The 19,171-nt window shown below is 40.6% G+C and overlaps 1 protein-coding gene across 3 annotated transcripts in view; it reads right to left on the bottom strand.

The window, feature by feature from the left end:
* Positions 1–6,499: 6,499 nt before the first annotated feature.
* Positions 6,500–19,171, bottom strand: part of stk3 (serine/threonine kinase 3 (STE20 homolog, yeast)) — a 449,830-nt gene continuing 437,158 nt past the window's right edge. For 2 of the 3 annotated variants that reach the window (XM_043687660.2, XM_043687663.2), the window contains one exon: positions 11,318–14,981. In XM_043687660.2, the coding sequence (XP_043543595.2) occupies positions 14,823–14,981 (159 nt within the window). In that variant the 3' untranslated portion in view covers positions 11,318–14,822. Of the gene's footprint in view, positions 6,804–11,317; positions 14,982–19,171 lie in introns of those variants that run through there. The other variant, XR_006311343.2, reaches the window with a different exon arrangement.

Below are 19,171 nucleotides of genomic sequence, written 5' to 3'. Positions count from 1 at the left end.
CACTTGTCTGTGTCTCTGACACACTTAAATGCTTGAGTAATTCCCTTATAACTTCAGCTTTACTTTTGTCCTCGGTTAAACCCAAATCTAACTTCTTTGCTAATTCTAAAAGTATGGCCTTTTTCTTTCCTTCTAAGTGTTCTTGGCAATTTTGAGAATCATTTTCAAATCCCAGAACTTCTTTAAGAGCCATTTCTCTCAGTTTTAATTTAATCAACCACAAGTCACTGAAATTAAATAACTTGTCTCACTTATGTTTTATTTAAAGATCTAGGACACTAACCTGCAAGTGTTTAAATCTGCTGGGTTGCTCCATACCCCCAAATGTATTCAAAGCTGTCCAAACTTGTTCAAATCCCAGACGAGCCCCCAAACTGTTAAGACACAGACCCCCCCGCTTAATTTAAACCAGCAACATAGAAACGATTTATCCCATGCAGTAACCTGTGAAAATTCGAGGGGCCAAGAACTATTTAAAGTAAAAATAGTTCTTAAAGTATGAGAATAATTAACTAATAACTATTTACAACTCCATCCTCTAACCTATCTTTTACTTCCCGTCTATAATATTAGTCCGATAAAATCCTTGATTAAGATTTACCAAAACTCAAATTTCAAAACCAGGCAGATATCGAATCTTTTCTTTGTATCTTCCTCTATCTTCTTTTCTTCTTTTAAGGGATTATGTTTCACAGCTCACTGATTGATAAAGGTACCTCTAAGAGAGTGATTCTGTGGGCAGTCCATGTGTGTTGGTGGCTTGGCATTCTCTCCCAACTGTTCAATTTTTCCCGGTCTTATACCCCAAAGCAACAAATTGTGTCATTGGCCTTTAATATTGTCACTATATTCAATTCAAACTTGATTGCAGTTTGGTATGTTTTGGGGTATAGTTTAAACTGATTGGCCTAATTTGAATTTGTTTCTGTCTCCAGGCAACCAGCTACACTAGCTGCTGCTCGAAAAGGTTAAATTGTATCTTGTTCAGAACACTTGGTGCTGTCAGGTAGTTCTGCTGGCTTTTAATTCTCTTAAAGGTACAGTACACTTCTCCACCTTCATAACACAATCCTAAGGAACTACAGCTACTCTCCAATCTATACGGATTGCTACTGCCTTTAAAACTTAAACAGAATCAAACTTTTTTTAAATTCACTTGTAGGATTCAATAAGATCTGGACAATATCCAGGCTTGGGCTGACAAGTGGCAAGTAACATTCGCAGAACGCAAATGCCAGACAATGACCATCACCAATAAGATTAGATTAGATTACTTACAGTGTGGAAACAGGCCCTTCGGCCCAACACGTCCACACTGACCCTCCGAAGGGCAACCCACCCAGACCCATTCCCCTACACTTACCCCTTCACCTAACACTACGGGCAATTTAGCATGGCCAATTCACCTAACCTGCGCATTTTTGGAATGTGGGAGGAAACCGGAGGAAACCCATTCAGACATGGGGAGAATGTGCAAACTCCACACAGACAGTTGCCTGAGGCGGGAACTGAACCCGGGTCTCTGGCGCTGTGAAGCAGCCGTGCTATCCACTGTGCCACCGTGCCACCCACAAAGAGACACTTTAACCACCGCCCCTTAATATTCAACGGTATTACCATCACTGAATCCCCCACTGTCAACATCCTTGGGATTACCATTGACCAGAAACTCAACTGGACTCACCACATAAATGCAGTAGCTACAACAGCAGGTCAGAGACTGGGTACACTGCAGCGAGTAACTCACCTCTTGACTCCCCAAGGTCTATTCACCATCTACAAGTCAGGAGTGTGATGGAATACTTCCCACTTGCCTGGATTGGTGCAGCTCCAACAACACTCGAAGTTTGGCACCATCCAGGACCAAGCAACCGACTTGATTGGCACCACATCCACAAACATTCAATCCTTCCACCACCAGGTGCCCAGTAGCAGCAGTATGTACTATCTACAAGATCCTTAGACAGCACCTTCCAAACTCACAACTACTTCCATCTAGAAGGACAAGGGCAGCAGGTACTTGGGAACACTACCACCTGCAAGTTCCCCTCCAAGGTACTCCCACCCTGACTTGGAAATATACCACTATATTGGGTTGTTGGGTCAAAATCTTGGAATTCCCTCTCTATGTTCAACCCACTGCACATAGACTGCAGCAATTCAAGAAGGTAGCTTACCACCACCTTCTCAAGGGCAAATAGCGATGGGCTATCAATGCTGGCCAGTGTGCGACATCCAAGTCCCACAAATGAAAAAAAAAGATTTGCCATCACTGGTGGGGCTAGCAATTATTATCCACCCCAAATTGCCCTGGAGAGAATGGCAATGAGCTGCCTTCTTGAACCTTGACAATACTTTTAATACACAAGTCCAGGTCATTTTGTCCTACTGGTCTCTGCTCCCTTCGTACCTCTCAATATATCACCAGTTTAATAATAGGAGAAAGTGAGGATGGCAGATGCTGGAGATCAGAGCTGAAAATGTCTTGCTGGAAAAGCACAGCAGGTCAGGCAGCATCCAAGGAGGAGAATCGACATTTCCTGAAGAAGGGCTCATGCCCGAAACGTCGATTCTCCTGCTCCTTGATGCTGCCTGACCTGCTGCGCTTTTCCAGTAACACATTTTCAGCCATTTTAATAATACTCTTCTGCCTTTCACAGCAAAAAAGTGTATAACTGCACATTTAGCCATGTTTTACTGCATCTGTCATGTATTTGTCCACACACTCAAATTGTCTAAATTACCCTGAAGCCTCTTTGTATCCTCACAACAGTAAGTCACGCCCAGTGCTGTAGCATCGGTAAACTTGGAAATATTGCATTTGGTTCCTGCATCCAGGTGTTCCAACACATGGAACCTTCTGGTAACATCCAATACTCCATCTGAGGCTGAACTAGTGTTTCTCGTAAAGCACATCATAAACTCAGGATTCTATATGTCATTTTATCCACAGTCTCAACCTGCCACGCCACCTTCAAACTATTTGTGTACATACTCATAGGTGTCTACTGTCACTCTCTCAAATTCAGATCAATACTCCTACTTACCTTTTTAGTTCCATGGGCTTCAACTTCACTAATAAGTCTATTATGGTATTCTATCAAAGCATTTGGAAGTCCATGTACACCACGTCCACCACATTGCTCTCATCAACCCTGTCCATTCCTTCTTCAATAAACACCAGCAAGTTAGTTAGACACAAACTTGCCTTTGATAAATCTGTGCTCCCTTTCCAAATTAATCCACCCTCATTCAAGTGATTCTTAATCTTGCCCCAAAAGATAGGTTTTCAACCACTGAAATTAAACTGATCTGGTCTGTAGGGATTTACCCTTGCACCCTGTTTTTAGACAAGGCAGTAATATTCGAAATTCTTTAATCCTCTGGCACCTGTCCCAGATATAGGGAGGTTGTAAGATTCCAGCCTATGTCTCTAAATTTCTACTTTTACTCATTATCCTCAGAGGCATTCCATCTGCTCCTGGGAGCTTATCAAGTTTAAAATACCACATATTCTATAATCATGAACTACAACAACATTTATAAAGTACCTTTAATTTGGAAAAATAATGTCAGGCCAAAAAATGCTACACAGAGGTGTAAAATATGATGGTTTTAATTTAGAAAGGAAGGCAACTATTATGGTCAAACTTCCACGTAGACTACAGGAGGACCCAGAAATTCAGGTTAACCTCATGTTAATTTAAACAACCTTGGAGAGAGAGTCTGCCTTAGACAGGCTGAGCAAAACTCTGACTGATATTTTGCCTGTCTCTATCCCACCTATGTCCGATAAATACAAAAAAAAAATCTTTATAATCCCAGGCTTATACACATTGTTTCCTTTGCATTCTTTTATGATAAACAGAAGTCTTTCACTTTATGACTTTCTCACTCTAGCTAGTCTGCTCTCAAGGCTGATGCAGGCCTTAGGGTGTTCAAGGTTCCTCTCCAGTCATTTCTGCTGATGTGTTAAAAATTGATGCTAAAATGTGCCTTCCAGTCTTAGTTTGAAAGTGTCTTCTGTTTTAAGCTCTTTTTCTAAAACCTTATTTAATTCTCACCACAGCAACCAGTGTTTCATCGACAAGGGTAAATCCAATTTTGCTTTCCTTACCTCACATTTGCAACCAGAAATGCACAGGATGTTAAAAGTCAAAGAACAGGATCCAGCCCTTTGGCCCACCAAGCCAGCACCAACATATGTCGCTTTTCTAAATTAGAAGCCTTTAGCCTCCATTCAGTATCCTTCTATTCCCTGCTTATTTATGTATCAGTCAAGATGCTTCTTATACGTTGCTATTGTATCAGCTACAATCTTTTCCTCTGGCAGAGTATTCCAGTCACTTACCACCATCTGTGTAAAAAAACTTGTCTTGCATCTCCCTTAAACATTCCCCCCTTTTATCTTAAAACTCTGCAGTCTAGTAATTGACATCTTTACCCTCGGAAAAACACTCTGACTATCCATTCTATCCATGCCTCTCATAATTTTGTAAAACTCTACCCGGTTGCCTCTTAGCCTCTGATATTCAAGTGAAAACAAACTGAGTTTGTTCAATCTCTCCTCATAGCTAATACCCTCCAACCCAGGCAACACCGTGATAATCCTGTGACTTCTTCAAATCCACATCCTTCTGGTAGTGCAGCGACCAGAAATGTACTCAATACTCCAAATATGGCCAAACTAAAGTTCTAAACAGCTGCAACATGACTTGTCAATTCTTATACTCTGCACCCATCTGATAAAGGCAGGATGCCACATGCTTTTTCGACCACCATGTGCACTTGTGTTGCCACTTTCAGGGAACTATCGACCTGTATGCAGAGATCTCTCTGTTCACGCTTCTAAGGGTTCTGTCACTTACTGTATCAAAGTCAACTGTGGGTCTGGAGTCACATGTAGGCCAGACCAGGTAAGGATGGAGGATTTTCTCCCCCAAGGACATCCTTCAAAAATACCAGTGATTAAATGGCAAAGCAGTGCAGGATGAAATCAATTCCAATAACCTTTTGAAAGAGTTTGCGGTTTCTGGCTCCTTCCAGGCTGTCATTGGGGAATAGACAAGCATCAGTCAAACCGCGGCCAGGCTTGTACTAATCAGGCGACTGAGGTGATGCGATTTTCATAACCAGGTGATGGTGGTTGATGGAAAATATTCAGCCTGGCGTCCGGTTACTATTGGTGTGCCACAAGGATCTGTTTTGGACCACTGCTGTTTGTCATTTTCATAAATGGCTTAGACGCAGGCATAGGTGGATGGATTAGTAAATTTGCAGATGACACTAAAGTCGATGGAGTAGTGGACAGTTTGGAAGAATGTTACAGGTTGCAGGGGGACTTGGATAAACTGCAGAATTGGGCTGAGAGGTGGCAAATGGAGTTCAAAGCAGCTAAATGTGAGGTGGTGCACTCTGGAAAGAATAACAGGAAGGCAGAATAGTGGGTTAATGGAAAGATTCTTGGTAGTATGGATGTGCAGAAGGATCTTGGAGTCCACGTACATAAATCCCTGAAAGTTACCACCCAGGTTGATAGTGCTGTTAAGAAGGCATACGGTGTGTTAGGTTTCATTCATAGTGGGATTGAGTTCTGGAGCCGCAATATCATGCTGCAACTATACAAAACGCTGGTGCGGCCACACTTGGAATATTGTGTACAGTTCTGGTCACCATATTTCAGGAAGGATGTGGAAGCATTAGAAAAAGGTGCAGAGGAGATTTACCAGGATGTTGCCTGGTCTGGAGGGAAGTTCTGATGAGGAAAGGCTAAGAGACTTAGCCTCCTTCTTTCCAATGAGAACAGACCTAAGAGGGGATTTGATAGAGACATACAAGATGATCAAGAGGATTAGATTGGGTAGACAGTGGAAGTCTTTTTCCTAGGATGATGACGTCAGCTTGTATGAGGGGGCATAACTACAAATTATGGGGTGACAGATTTAAGACAGATGTCAGAGGCAGGTTCTTTACTCAGAGTGGTAAGGGTATGGAATGCCCTACCTGCCAATGTAGTTAACTCAGCCACATTAGGGAGATTTAAACAATCCTTGGATAAGCACATGGATGATGATGGGATAGTGTAGGGGGATGAGCTGAGAATAGTTCACAGGTCGGCGCAACATCGAGGGCCGAAGGGCCTGTTCTGCGGTGTATTGTTCTATGTTCTATGTTCTAAACACTGTGAAATTCATTTCTTTCGCCTTATAACAGCTATTTTGTAGCATTAATTTGAGTAACAGTACAACACACATTGGCGTAATAGATAACTCCACTACAAGACATCAGTCCAAGCACTTCAGCAGATAGTAACTTTAGGGAACTGGCTACTCGCTCAGTGTATTTGGGTGGAAATATTTTACATGTGGTCACATGGTGTCAGACACCAGAATCTCAGCAGCTACTACAAGCATGTTATTTATTATTGTTGAGAGTATGGTGCTGGAAAAGCACAGCAGGCCAGGCAGCATCCAAGGAGGAGGAGAATCAATGTTTGAGGGTAAGCCCTTCATCAGGAATATTTATTATTGTTGACAGTATGTCACAATTGCCAATGACTTATTACTGGAAGTACAAAATATTGAAAAGAATAAGAACATAGATAAAGATAAAATAAAGAAATATTGCAGAAGGGAGCTAAAACAGAAATACAACATCTGTAAGTTTGAGCTAAATTATAAAGTCAATTCACAAAAGCAAAGGGAAAACAAATCTAACATCTTTAATTAAAATAAAATACTGCAGATAATGGAAACCTGAAACAAAAGCCAAGTGTTGGAGACACCTCCTAGATCTGGCAACATCTGTGGAAAGAGAAACAGAATTAATGTTTTGAGTCTGAAAAGAGACAAAATTTCACTGGATCAGGATAAATCAATTTTGTTTCCAATTTCCACTCTCCTCTCACCCTCACCTGAGCCTCTTAGAGCCTTCACATCCTCGACTTTCTCTGGGTCCAGTGTTGGGAACTGGCTGCTCATGAATATTCATTCCAAGCTGACCAACCATCACAGCTATCTTAACGTCACCCCCTCACACCCTGTTTCTTGTAAGGACTCTATTCCTGTTTTGTGGTCTCCACGTCATTCATTCTGATTATGCTTTCTACAATGGTGCACCTGAGACGTTAGCCTTTATCCTAAACTGAGAACATATCACCAACCCCATTACACCCCCTCCTGACCTCCACACCCCCCAAGCCCAGCCACAGCTGATCTTCATTCTGTTGTTAACACCTATTCTGAACCAATACATAGTTTTATCAACTTTACAATTCTTTCTAACTTCTGTTCCCAAATATTGTTGATATTTGGCTCCACCTACTAACCAAATTCCATACTTTTCCTTGTATTTCACCTGATCCTCCCCTCTTTTCCAACAGCATAAATCCCATCAAATTTCCTCCTCTCCCCTCAGTTCCAAAGAGGAATCATTGGTCTTGAGGCATTAATGTTTCTTTCTCCACAGATGCTGCCAGACCTGCTGAGTTTTCTCTTGAATTGTTTTGTCTCTCTGTTGTTTTTCAAGCTTGTTTTTACATCACATTAAACACGCTCTTTATAAAACAACATTTGGCCATAAGGCCATAAGAAACTGGAGCAAGAAGAGACAAAGTGGCTGCCTTGCCATTCAATATAGTCATACCCAAAGTCCTGGGCCTCCTCCACCGCCAAATCCTAGCCACCTGACGCCTGGAGGAAGAACACCTCATCTTCTGCCTTGGGATCCTCCAACCACACAGCATCAATGTCAATTTCACCAGTTTCCTAATTTCCCCTGCCCACACCTTATCCTAGACCCAACCCGGCACTGCCCTCTTGAAATGTCCTACCTGTCCATCTTCCTTCCACCTATCTGCTCCGACCTATTATCATCATACCCAACTTCATCTACCTATCACCTTCCAAGCCACCTTCCCCCTCAGCCGTCTGCCTCATTTATCTCTCAGCCTCCTTGGGCACCCCTCTCCACATTCCTGATGAAGGGCTTATGCCTGAAACTTCGACTCTCCTGCTCATTGGATGCTGCCTGGCCTGCTGTTCTTTTCCAGCACCACACTTTTTGACTATTAATAAGACCCGATATTTCAGGCATAAGCTCTTCATCAGGAATCCCAACGTCGATTCTCCTACACCTTGGATGCTGCCTGACCTGCTGTGCTTGTCCAGCATCACATTCTGAACTCTGATCTCCAACATCTGCAGTCTTCACTTTCTCCTATTTATAAGGCTGCCTTGGATCTCTGGAGCTTTGTTCCAGTTGTTTAAGATGATTTTGAGACAGTACAGGCCTCTATTCCTCACCTCCTATAAACACTACACCATGCCCAAAGTCTCCTTACAACTCCATCGCCCGCCACCAGTATCAACCATGCTCAGACCTCAGGATCATATGGATATTAAATATACTAAACTTCTAAGAATGTACATAGTTCTCACTGTACATATCTGATAGTGAAAAAAAACTCCCATTCATTGTAGATAAGTAGTACTTCCACCTGGAAACAAGATCGACATGAAACACTATGCCACAGAGATCAGCTTTAAGAGGGAAAAAAGTCTACATCAGTCGGTTGGGTTTTCTAAGACTGAACCTGACAGAAATAGCTGGTAAGAATCACAGACAGGATAAGGAAATAGAGGCAGCCAGTCACTTGTTGTTCATCATGCAGAATGTGGGTGCGAGTTCATGGTCACATTGAGAAAATTAGTCTTTTTGGACTTAAATGGGGCTGGAAGTTTCACTTAGCTTTGGCTAGTATCCTCCAGGAATTCTCATTATGAAGTCCACTTGAGACTCATAGTAAAGTATAACAATGTCAGGGAATTTTTCAAAAATTAAAAAAAAGGACTGTTCTCTAGTCCAAACTTTAAGTTGCCCATAAAAATAGTCAATGTTGTTTACAGTTTGTTTGATATGGTATAAGTTAAAGATGTGAAATCTTGGATGATCCTTCTAATCATTCACTGGATATTTAAGTATCTTTTTAAAAATTGAATCTCTGTATAGGGATCATAGCATAAACATTCAAAAACACTCAACTGCTGTTGGTACTCATTTGTTTTATTGTGACATATTGGAATTAAACATCATAAAATAAGTTAGTGCCCCATATTAAGAAATTGAACATTTAAAATTCAAAATATTGCATATAACATTTCAATTAAAAATAAGAGAAGCCAGGCCCAACAATTTTCTTTTTAAATAATTCAACATTTAGATTCAAAGAAAGATTGACAACATCACTAATACATACATTTAAAATTCAAGTCAGCAGCAGTAGTTTTTAACAGATGACAATAGATTATAATTGTTTATTGTCAGTGAATTTAGGAATGGATAGGAGGATAAATGAAATGCACCAACACCAGGAAGAATTAACACATTAAATCTGCAGATACTGGGATCAGTAATACTTTCTCATTTTTTTGGGAACTCTAAACATCTGCATTCATCTGAGGTGTTTACAGACACAAGTATTGTACTGGAAATTGCCACTTTGTTTTGAACTGTTTGCTGATTTCAGTCTGATGAGAACAGAACAGAAATTCAAAAGACAGTGCAAGCGTGTGGACAGGAGTTATTCTGGCTGCGGCAGAACACTGCACCATCACAATTACTTTACAGAACAGAAATAGGTTATGTGGCCTAACAGCTACATATCAGTGTTTATGCTCCACACGAGGCTCATCATAGCTTACTTCATCACACCCTAACAACATATCCATGTAATCCTTTCTCATCTATCCATCTTGTGATGAACACCTCAAGACTTACTGGAAAAAGTGGAAGCCAGGCAAAAACCGTGCACCATCACATCTACGCCCCACCCACCCCTTTCCATGACCACCTTCTGCCTAAGTGTAGCAGAGTCTGTATAGCCACCAATGGACTCACTTTGAGAATGGAAGACAGTCATCCTCATCAGTGAGGGACTACCAATGATGTTGATGATGATAACATCCATTTAGTATTCCCTTAAAGAGGAGATCTATTATCCTGAAGTATTTATGTAAGGTATGACTTGCCTGTATAGCATGCACAACAATACTTTTCACTGTATCTTGATACATATGACAATAAAAAAAAAACAAATGAAATCAATGTGATGAATCCATCAGCAATGTGAAAAGCACTGTATTGCTTGATCAATAAAATGTTATGCCTAAGTATAACAGCCATAAAGGTAGCTGTTACAATTGAAAGCATCATAATCTTTATTGTTGGTGTTAATTACTGAGAAAGCATCTTTCATTACAAGTCGCACAAACCACATTCTGAAAAATAAACTGTAGAACATAATTCTGCAGCACAATCACATTTAATGCTAAAAAAGGAGCACTTCCAATTTTAGATGTGATCTTCAGAGGTTTATTTACAACTCAACTTTCAGATCTTAATGATTAACAGGTGCTGCGGCCAATTTAACATTAAGTGCTGCAATGTCATTGCTTGTTGTTAATATTGTTCTAAGGTGCCAGTTTATAAATGAGAATTCAGACAGTAACTTTTTTTTTCTGAATTGAACCTTCATTACAAAACTTTCTTAATGTTCACATTTGGCTTTTTATAGTGAGTGATTACATCTTTCTGAATACCCTGCGCTGTTGGGTACGTATTCGACTGACCGGTGTGCAAATTGCATTCTCATGTTGGATTGAGTTTCCCCAATCTCAGTAATTATAGTTCTTTAGTGCATATCATTTTGGAGATTCTGAGCAGCACCACACTTCAGCGTGTCTCAACTTTAAATAAAATACATCAGTCAATCAAATCTCTTTAAGAGGCACTGAAATTATTTCAATTTGGCAATTTATTGTGATTCTTGCAATCAAAAAACTTTCTTTAAGTTTCTTGAGCTTTAAAAGTTTAAACTATAATCTGAATAATAAATAAGACATATGTAGACTTGGCTGACTTTCCTGTGAACACGAACAAAAGCCTCCATCTTTGGTATAGTTAATTCAGTATTGTCTGCTCAGTTATGAAGAAAACACATCTATCTGTCAGGATGATGCACATTAAAACACTCATGTAGTCAATCAATATCCTGCTGGGAGCCCAGAGCAGAAGGCAAATGACAGTAAAGATGATATATGGTATGTTTTAGGCAGAAAATAGGTCAGCTCTGCTGAGATCAATTTCACACAGAAAAGACATGTTGGGGCAGTGGTGGTGAATGGATTCCGGATTAGTGGTGCTGGAAGAGCACAGCAGTTCAGGCAGCATCCAAGGAGCAGCGAAATTGACGTTTCGGGAAAAAGTCCTTCATCAGGAAGGGCTTTTGCCCGAAACGTCGATTTCGCTGCTCCTTGGATGCTGCCTGAACTGCTGTGCTCTTCCAGCACCACGAATCCAGAATTTGGTTTCCAGCATCTGCAGTCATTGTTTTTACCTCAGTGGTGGTGATGGTTGTCATCAAAGTGTTAGACCCTGATCACATCCATGTTAAGAAGTCAATGTTGAATCCTGAAGACAGTAAAGTGTCTAACTGGAAAATGAGGTGCTATCCCTTGGTCTTGTATAGGACTTAACCAGAACATTGCAGCAGACATCTTTGTATTAGAGCAAGAATTATGAGTTTACAGTAATTGGATTAGTTTAGAGGTTAGTCAAATGCTGGGTCTTACGTCAGCTAAATAAATCTAAGTCTTGATTTGCTAGGCCAAGAGATAATTGAGAAAATCTTTCACAGATCTATACTAAAAGATTGTATTAATTATAACACAGTAGAAAAAAATCGATTATCCAATTTCTATAGCTATTTTCTATTATTAAAAGGGAAAATTGAAGTCAGCTCGTTTGGCCAGTTCAAGCACCCAGTGCCATATCAATTTCTCCTTTAACAAAATTAACATGTCAGGTATATATGCACACTATTATAAAGGCAAACAGTGCCTTGGTAAATCATTTGAGCATTACTAAGTGGAATAACAGGTGTCAGAGTCCACCTATGGAGCTCAGTTGTTTAGTCATGTATGAGGTTGATAATGTTCCACTCATGGTTTGTGTTCACTGAACAAGCAATTGTCAAGTTTTGAAGGATAAATGAAAGTTAACTTTAGATTATCTTTAAATTTTCATAAAAGTTATAATGAGTTTATTTGGCCATCACCTAAACTACCAAATGGCATAGGGATTTGGACTCAATGTCCAGAAGACAATAACATGTAGGAGAAGTAGGCTATTCAGCCCATTGACTCTGCTCCATCATTCAATGAGATCACAATTGATCTGACAACCCTCAACTCCACCTGCCTACCTTTTCCCCATAATCATTGATTCCCTTACAGATTAAAAACCTACCTATCTCAACCTTGAGTAAACTTAATGATCCAGTCTCAACAACCCTCTGCAGTAACAAATTCGACAAATTCACGACCCTCAGAGAAAAATATCCTCATCAATCAAATGCCAAGTTTATGCTAAAAGGCAACTTCATAGAACCCTGTTTGCTTACGTCATGACAACTCTTTTAAGGCATAAATAATAGGAAAGCTACTGTCCCAAATTTGCTTAAATGTACAGTAAGAAAAATCTGTTGATGCAGCACAAATGTCTTACGTTTCTGTCGAGCATCTATACCACAGGAAGTTCCATTTGTAGGGTGACAAAGTCAATCCAGTCAGCACATCTGTTTACAGCCTTCTGCTACCATGACATGGCTCAACTCGATACACACACTAAAGTGAGACTAGAAAGAAATAAGGCATCAAATTTAATAAAAACAAGAAAATTGGCATGTACTGACTTCTTCAAGGACTCACGTGCACCAATGAAATTAGTGTTCACTTCTGAAATAAATAAACTACAATCTTTACCATTTGTGCATGTTCTGGGAATCTGATCTCTGAACACTGTCAAGACGTGCAATGAATTATGTTTCATCTTGTGTAAATCAGTAGCAGCCATTAATATATTACCAATTGCTCTGTATTAGTTTTGTGTTCAAGTGTTTGTGTATCAAAGTCTACTTTTATTAGTAAACCTAGGCAAATATCTCACATCAGGCCTATACATCAAAGTAAACGAAAAGGAGATCTAGCAAGATTACCAGAACTAAAATGCTCTTTGAAGTGACAGCAGACAATAATAAACATTCATATCACAGTGCAAGAAGCAATCCATGTCTCTCTGGTCTAATATTAACAAACAGGTGCAGGTACATTCAATAATATGAAGCATTATCTCTAAGAAATGGCTCTACTGTGTCACAAGAGGTAAACCGCTGCCAACTTTAAGCAAAGACTTGTCAGCAGTGAGATGACACACTGCATAATGACCTGCTGCATTGACATGGGCAGGCAGTTTTGACCGTTCAACCTATCTGTATAGGTTTGGAATGTGATTTTTCTACTGTAGACCTATGCAGTCAATTTCAAAAGTGCAATACATCCAGGGTCTGAAACTTTAAAGACATTAGTATACTGTTTTGTTCTTATGTACACTTTAGAGCATTTTTCATTCAGTCATGGGTTGTGGGCTTTGCTGATAGCATCAGCACATATTGCCCAGTCCTTATTCCCTTGTGTAGGTGGTATGCTACCTTCTTGGACCACTGCAATCCATTTGGTGTAGTGCACTCACCGCATTATGAGGGAGGTAATTCCAGGTTTTGATCCAGAGACTGAAGGAACTCCCTAATAACCTTATGGGTATACCTACATCAAATGGACTGCAACAGGCTGCAGCAGAACTCCAGTAGTGTTCTGAAACATTATAAAATGGCAGTAGCTTCAAGCAAATTGTGGAACTATTTGCAACAAAAAAGGTATGACATGAGGTAAGCAGGTTAGTTGGCAGAAATCCAGTTTTTATACAATTATGATTGACACAAATTGACACACTTCAACAAATTAATGGTGCATTTAAAAATTTGTTGGGGGAGCCAGAGAATATTACCAAGCTTACTTATTCAGGTTAAGTTTTAATCTTTAAAAACTTTTAATAGGGTTTCTTGATACCCCAACAGTTAATTTTTTAATCCATAAGGTCAGCATTTATTTTCCTGAATTTTCCAGACAGCAGTCAAGAGTCTACCACATTTCTCTGGGTCTGCAGTCCCGTGTTGGCCAGCCTTGGTAAGAAGGATGGCAGATTTCCTTCCTTAAAAGGACATTAGTGAACCAGATGGGTTTTTAAACAACTGACAGTAGTTTCATGGTCACCATTAAGCCAGCTCTTTACTTCAGATTTTATTAAATTCAAATTCCACCTGCCATCGTTGGATTTGAATTCTTGTCCCCAGAGCAGTGATCTGGGGTTCTGGATTACTAATCCATTGAAATCAGCACCAAACCACTATCTCCCCATTTAATCAGCAATACAATGCATCAGGTATTTGGTGTTTGTCATAAATATTGTGATATTACTATCTTTGTTGTATTTGAGACTGTGAAATTTCAGACTGATTTACAATATCAACATAGCGTTCTAAGCTGTGCAGATAAGAAGAATGGCAATACAGTAAATTGACATTAAAGCTGTTTCCTTCAATACCTGTGGGATCACAATCAATACACCTTTAGCAGTATATAAGTATTTTTGGTTCTATGATTGGTCTGCTGGTCAATGTTCATTCTGCCCTAATAACAACCCAAAAATTGCTGCTCAGACCAAGTACAAGTTGGCCCCTTAAAGTTTGATGTATACGAGGCTGGAAAAAAAAGGAGTTAATTTCTGTCCACCTGACATAAAATCCCCCACTCACAAGAAAACGAAGTTAGAGGGTGCATTACTGAGAGCATAGATATATTACAGGCCATGCTACCCACGACAGGTTGGGAATATTCAGTGGATGAGAAGTGGATGTCTGAATTCAGCTAGAAGTTCTGCTGTCTTCGTTTCTTGGCATCCATGGCATCCAAAATGGGTTGTCGTTTAGCCTGGTATCTTTGGCGCAGATCCTCAATTTCTCGTTCCATCATTGGATCCAGTGCACTCAAGCGCATCTGTAATTCTTCAAAGCTCAGGTTCTTCAACTATAAAACACAAAAATAAAGTACTGGTGGAAAATAGAATTTAAAAGACGAAAATGTGATTATACCATGATGGACTTATTAATAAAGGGTGATATAGAACATAGAACCATGACCCTTTGGCCCACGATGTTGTGCTGAACATGAAGGCAAATTATACTAAGCCCTTCTGTCTGCTCTTGGTCCATATCCCTCCATAGTCTGCACTAAAATTATTTTATTTGAAATAAATTATAAAATCAAATATACCATTATTTTGTCTTTACAATGCAAATAGAAATCTCACATCTTTAATGTAAAAGAACAAAGATCTTTAATTATTCCCTTTTTATCTCTACGATGAAGTTCTTTCCTTCACCTGCTCCATTGTAATGACTTGCTAAATTTTCATTAAATTATCAAGAGTAATATTTGAGCAGTTTAGGAAGGGATCAAACCCATAGCACTTTATTCCTCCATTAACCTTTTACTCAAAATTCTGCAGGGACGAATTTAATTACATTCAGAAGAAATCCAATGAACAGTAGTTTCGATTGAATTTCATTTCAGAGAGCTGATTAAGTGATATCAATGGTACTTTTAGGTGAGCTATTAATGCATGTATATTGCATTGCACAGTGTACCTCATCTACAGATTTCTTTCTATTTCCAACGTACAGATAATGTCTGAGTCCACTGTCTATTTTCTCCCTCTAGTGGCACACTTCAAAGATAAGGACTCAAAAACCAACCAGTTGAGAAAGCACTTTCTGGCCTAATTTCCCCTTCCAGTTTCCCTGTAAATTGCGGCATCTCAAATATATATGTGGTTTTACATGTGTGTCAAAAAAAATCTTGTTAAATACAGAAACTGTACATCAATTTCCCCAATTTAAAGTTTTCACACACGACTTATAGGACTTAGGAGCAGAAGGACATTTAGCCCCTTGAATAAAAACCAAAAGATTTGCAGATGTTGAAAATCATAGACAAAAATAGAAATTGCAAGAAAAGCTCAGCAGATCTGGCAGAATCTGTGGACAGAAGTCAGAGTTAACATTTCAGGTTGAGTGCCCTTTCCTCAGAACTCAGAATTTAGTCACTTGAGCCTGCCTCACCAGTCAACAAGATCACATTTGAGAGTGTGGTGCTGGAAAAGCACAGCAGGTCAGGCAGAATCCAAGGAGGAAAATCGACATTTGGGGCATAAGCCCTTCATTAGGAATGAAGCTTATGGGCCAGGGGGCTGAGAGATAAATGGGAGGTAGCTGAGAATGCGCTAGGTAGATGAAGGTGTGTGAGAAGGTGATAATTAGGAGGAGGGTGGAGCAGATAGATGGGAAAGATGATGGACAGGTCAGGAGGGAAACGCCGAGTTGGAGACTTGGGACTGGGATAATGTGGGGGGAGGGGAAATGAGGAAACTTGGGATATCCACATTGATCCCGTGGAAGCTGAGGGGTGTGGATCTGACAAGGGAGTGACAGAGCGAATAGTCTCTTTGGAACGCTGATAGGGATGGGCTGGAGCGACTATTCCCTCCGCGGTTCCCTCTTCAGATCCACGCTCCCCAGCAGCCCAAACCCCATACCTGGAACCTTCCCCGGCCACCGCAGGAAGAGCAAAACCTGAACCCAAACCTCCACCCTCACCTCCGTCCAAGGTCCTAAAATTTCCTTCCACATCAGACAGAAATTTACCTGTACTACCAATGTCAGCTACTGCATCCGTTGCACCTGATGTGGTCTCTTCTACGTCGGGGAGACAGGACGCCAACTTGCGGATCATTTCAGAGAACATCTCTGGGACACCTGCACCAACAAATTCCACCACCCCATGGCTGAACACTTCAACTGCCCCTCTGCCAAGGACATGCAGGTCCTGGGCTTCCTCCATTGCCAAACTCTTACCACAGGGCGCCTGGAGGAAGAACGCCTCATATTCTGACTTGGGACCCTGCAACTGCATGAGATCAATGTGGATTTCACCAGTTTTCTCATTTCCTCTCCCCCGACATTATCCCTGTCTCAAACCTCCAACTCAGCACCGCCCTCCTCACCTGTCCATCACATCAATTCGCCTGCTCCTTGGATGCTGCCTGACCTGCTGTGCTTTTCCAGCACCCCACTCTCGACTCTGTCACCTTTTCCATCTAAAGGATTCTGGGTAATACAAGATGGAGGACGGGAAAAATTTCTGGATGTAAGAGCTGCTCTTTTTGAGGTATTTTAGGTGTTGGAGGTGATTTCCTCGAATTCCAGGAGCAGCAATTACTGTTTTATATGCTGTTGCATTGTTTTGGAACTTTGGAAAAAAAAGTCAAAACAACAGCAATTTAAAAGGGAGAAGGGCAGACTAAGGAAGCACATGGTGAGGACAGTGCAGGAGAGAGAGAGAGAAAAAACCTACACAGTTAGTGCCTTTGCTGTTTGAATTCGTGTATCGCTGGACATCGGAGTGCATCTGGGAAAATTAACAAACAGTGAAATTCACAACTAATCTTGGAGGAACTGTTGGGCGAAGTGCATAGCACAGAATCAGATAAGTTAATTGTTGTTTTAAGTCTGTCCAAGAGAAAGGCTGCAGTAGTGGGTGCAGTGGATTCTTTCTTGATTATATGTTTTTGGAGATAAGTCTCTTGATTAAACTTAAAATATAAGCCATAGCTATTAATTTAACCTGGGGCAGTGTTTGTAGACGAGTATGACAGTGTTATTTTCTGGGTCTGTAGATTGTGAAGGAGCAAAAATGGCCTTTGCAGTGATATGTACTTGTCAGATGTGGGAGTTTAAAGAGTGTTTAAGGGTTACTGCGGGATTATATCTGCCATAAATGCTGTTGGATGTGAATCTTACCAGATCAAATGGATTGGTTGGAGAGACTAATAGAAGCGATGAGGAATTTGCAACAGCAACAGTATGTGATGGATGGCAGTTTCAGAAAGGGGGGAAAAGTCTCAGATACAGTCACATAGATGGGTTAACTCCAGGAAGGGTAAGAGAGGTAGGCAGCTAGAGCAGGAGTCTTTTGTGGATATACCCAATTTAAACAGGTATGCTGTTTTGGAAAATGTAGGGGGTGACGGATTCTCAGGGGAACGTAGCACGAACAGCCAGGTTTCTGGTATTGAGACTGGCTCTAATGCAATGAGGGGTATGTCGGCTTCCAAGAGATCAAATGTGTTAGGGGGTTCTGTAGTCAGAGGTACAGACAGATGTTTCTGTGGCCAGCAGAGAAAAAGCAGAATGGTGTGTTGTTTCCCTGGTGCCAGGATCAAGGATGTCTCAGAGAGGGTGCAGAATGTTCTCATGGGGGAGAGGGGCCAGCAGGAGGTCATTGTCCACATTGGAACCAACGACATTGGAAGGGAAAAGGTTGAGACTCTGAAGGGAGATTTCAGAGAGTTAGGTAGAAATTTAAAAAGGAGGTCCTCAAGGGTAGTAATATCTGGATTACTCTGGTTTAGATGGAGAGGAATTTCTTAAGTATGTACAAGACAATTCTCTGATTCAGTATGTGGACGTACCTACTAGAGAAGGTGCAAAACTTGACCTACTGGGAAATAAGGCAGGGCAGGTGACTGAGGTGTCAGTGGGGGAGCACTTTGGGGCCAACAACCATAATTCTATTCGTTTTAAAATAGTAATGGAAAAGGATAGACCAGATCTAAAAGTTGAAGTTCTAAATTGGAGAAAGGCCAATTTTGACGGTATTAGGCAAGAACTTTCAAAAGCTGATTGGAGGCAGATGTTTGCAGGTAAAGGGACGGCTGGAAAATGGGAAGCCTTCAGAAATGAGATAGCAAGAATCCAGAGAAAGTATATTCCTGTCAGGGTGAAAGGGAAGGCTGGTAACTATAGGGAATGCTGGATGACTAAAGAAATTGAGGGTTTGGTTAAGAAAAAGAAGGAAGCATATGTCAGGTACAGACAGTATAGATCGAGTGAATCCTTCGAAGAGTATAAAGAAAGTGGGAGTATACTTAAGAGGGAAATCAGAAGGGCAAAACGGGGACATGAGATAGCTTTGGCAAATAGAATTAAGCAGAATCCAAAGGGGTTTTACAAATATATTAAGGACAAAAGGGTAACTAGGGAGAGAATAGGGCCCCTCAAAGATGAGCAAGGTGGCCTTTGTGTGGAGCCACAGAAAATAGGGGAGATACTAAATGAATATTTTGCATCAGTATTTACTGTGGAAAAGGATATGGAAGA

Source organism: Chiloscyllium plagiosum, unplaced genomic scaffold (genome assembly GCF_037043375.1).
Source record: "Chiloscyllium plagiosum isolate Xiang-an unplaced genomic scaffold, Cpla_swu_hap1 HiC_scaffold_4, whole genome shotgun sequence".
In the NCBI taxonomy this organism is placed as follows: domain Eukaryota; kingdom Metazoa; phylum Chordata; class Chondrichthyes; order Orectolobiformes; family Hemiscylliidae; genus Chiloscyllium; species Chiloscyllium plagiosum.
Note: the sequence above shows the minus strand (reverse complement) of the source record. Positions and strands in the feature narration are given on the sequence as shown.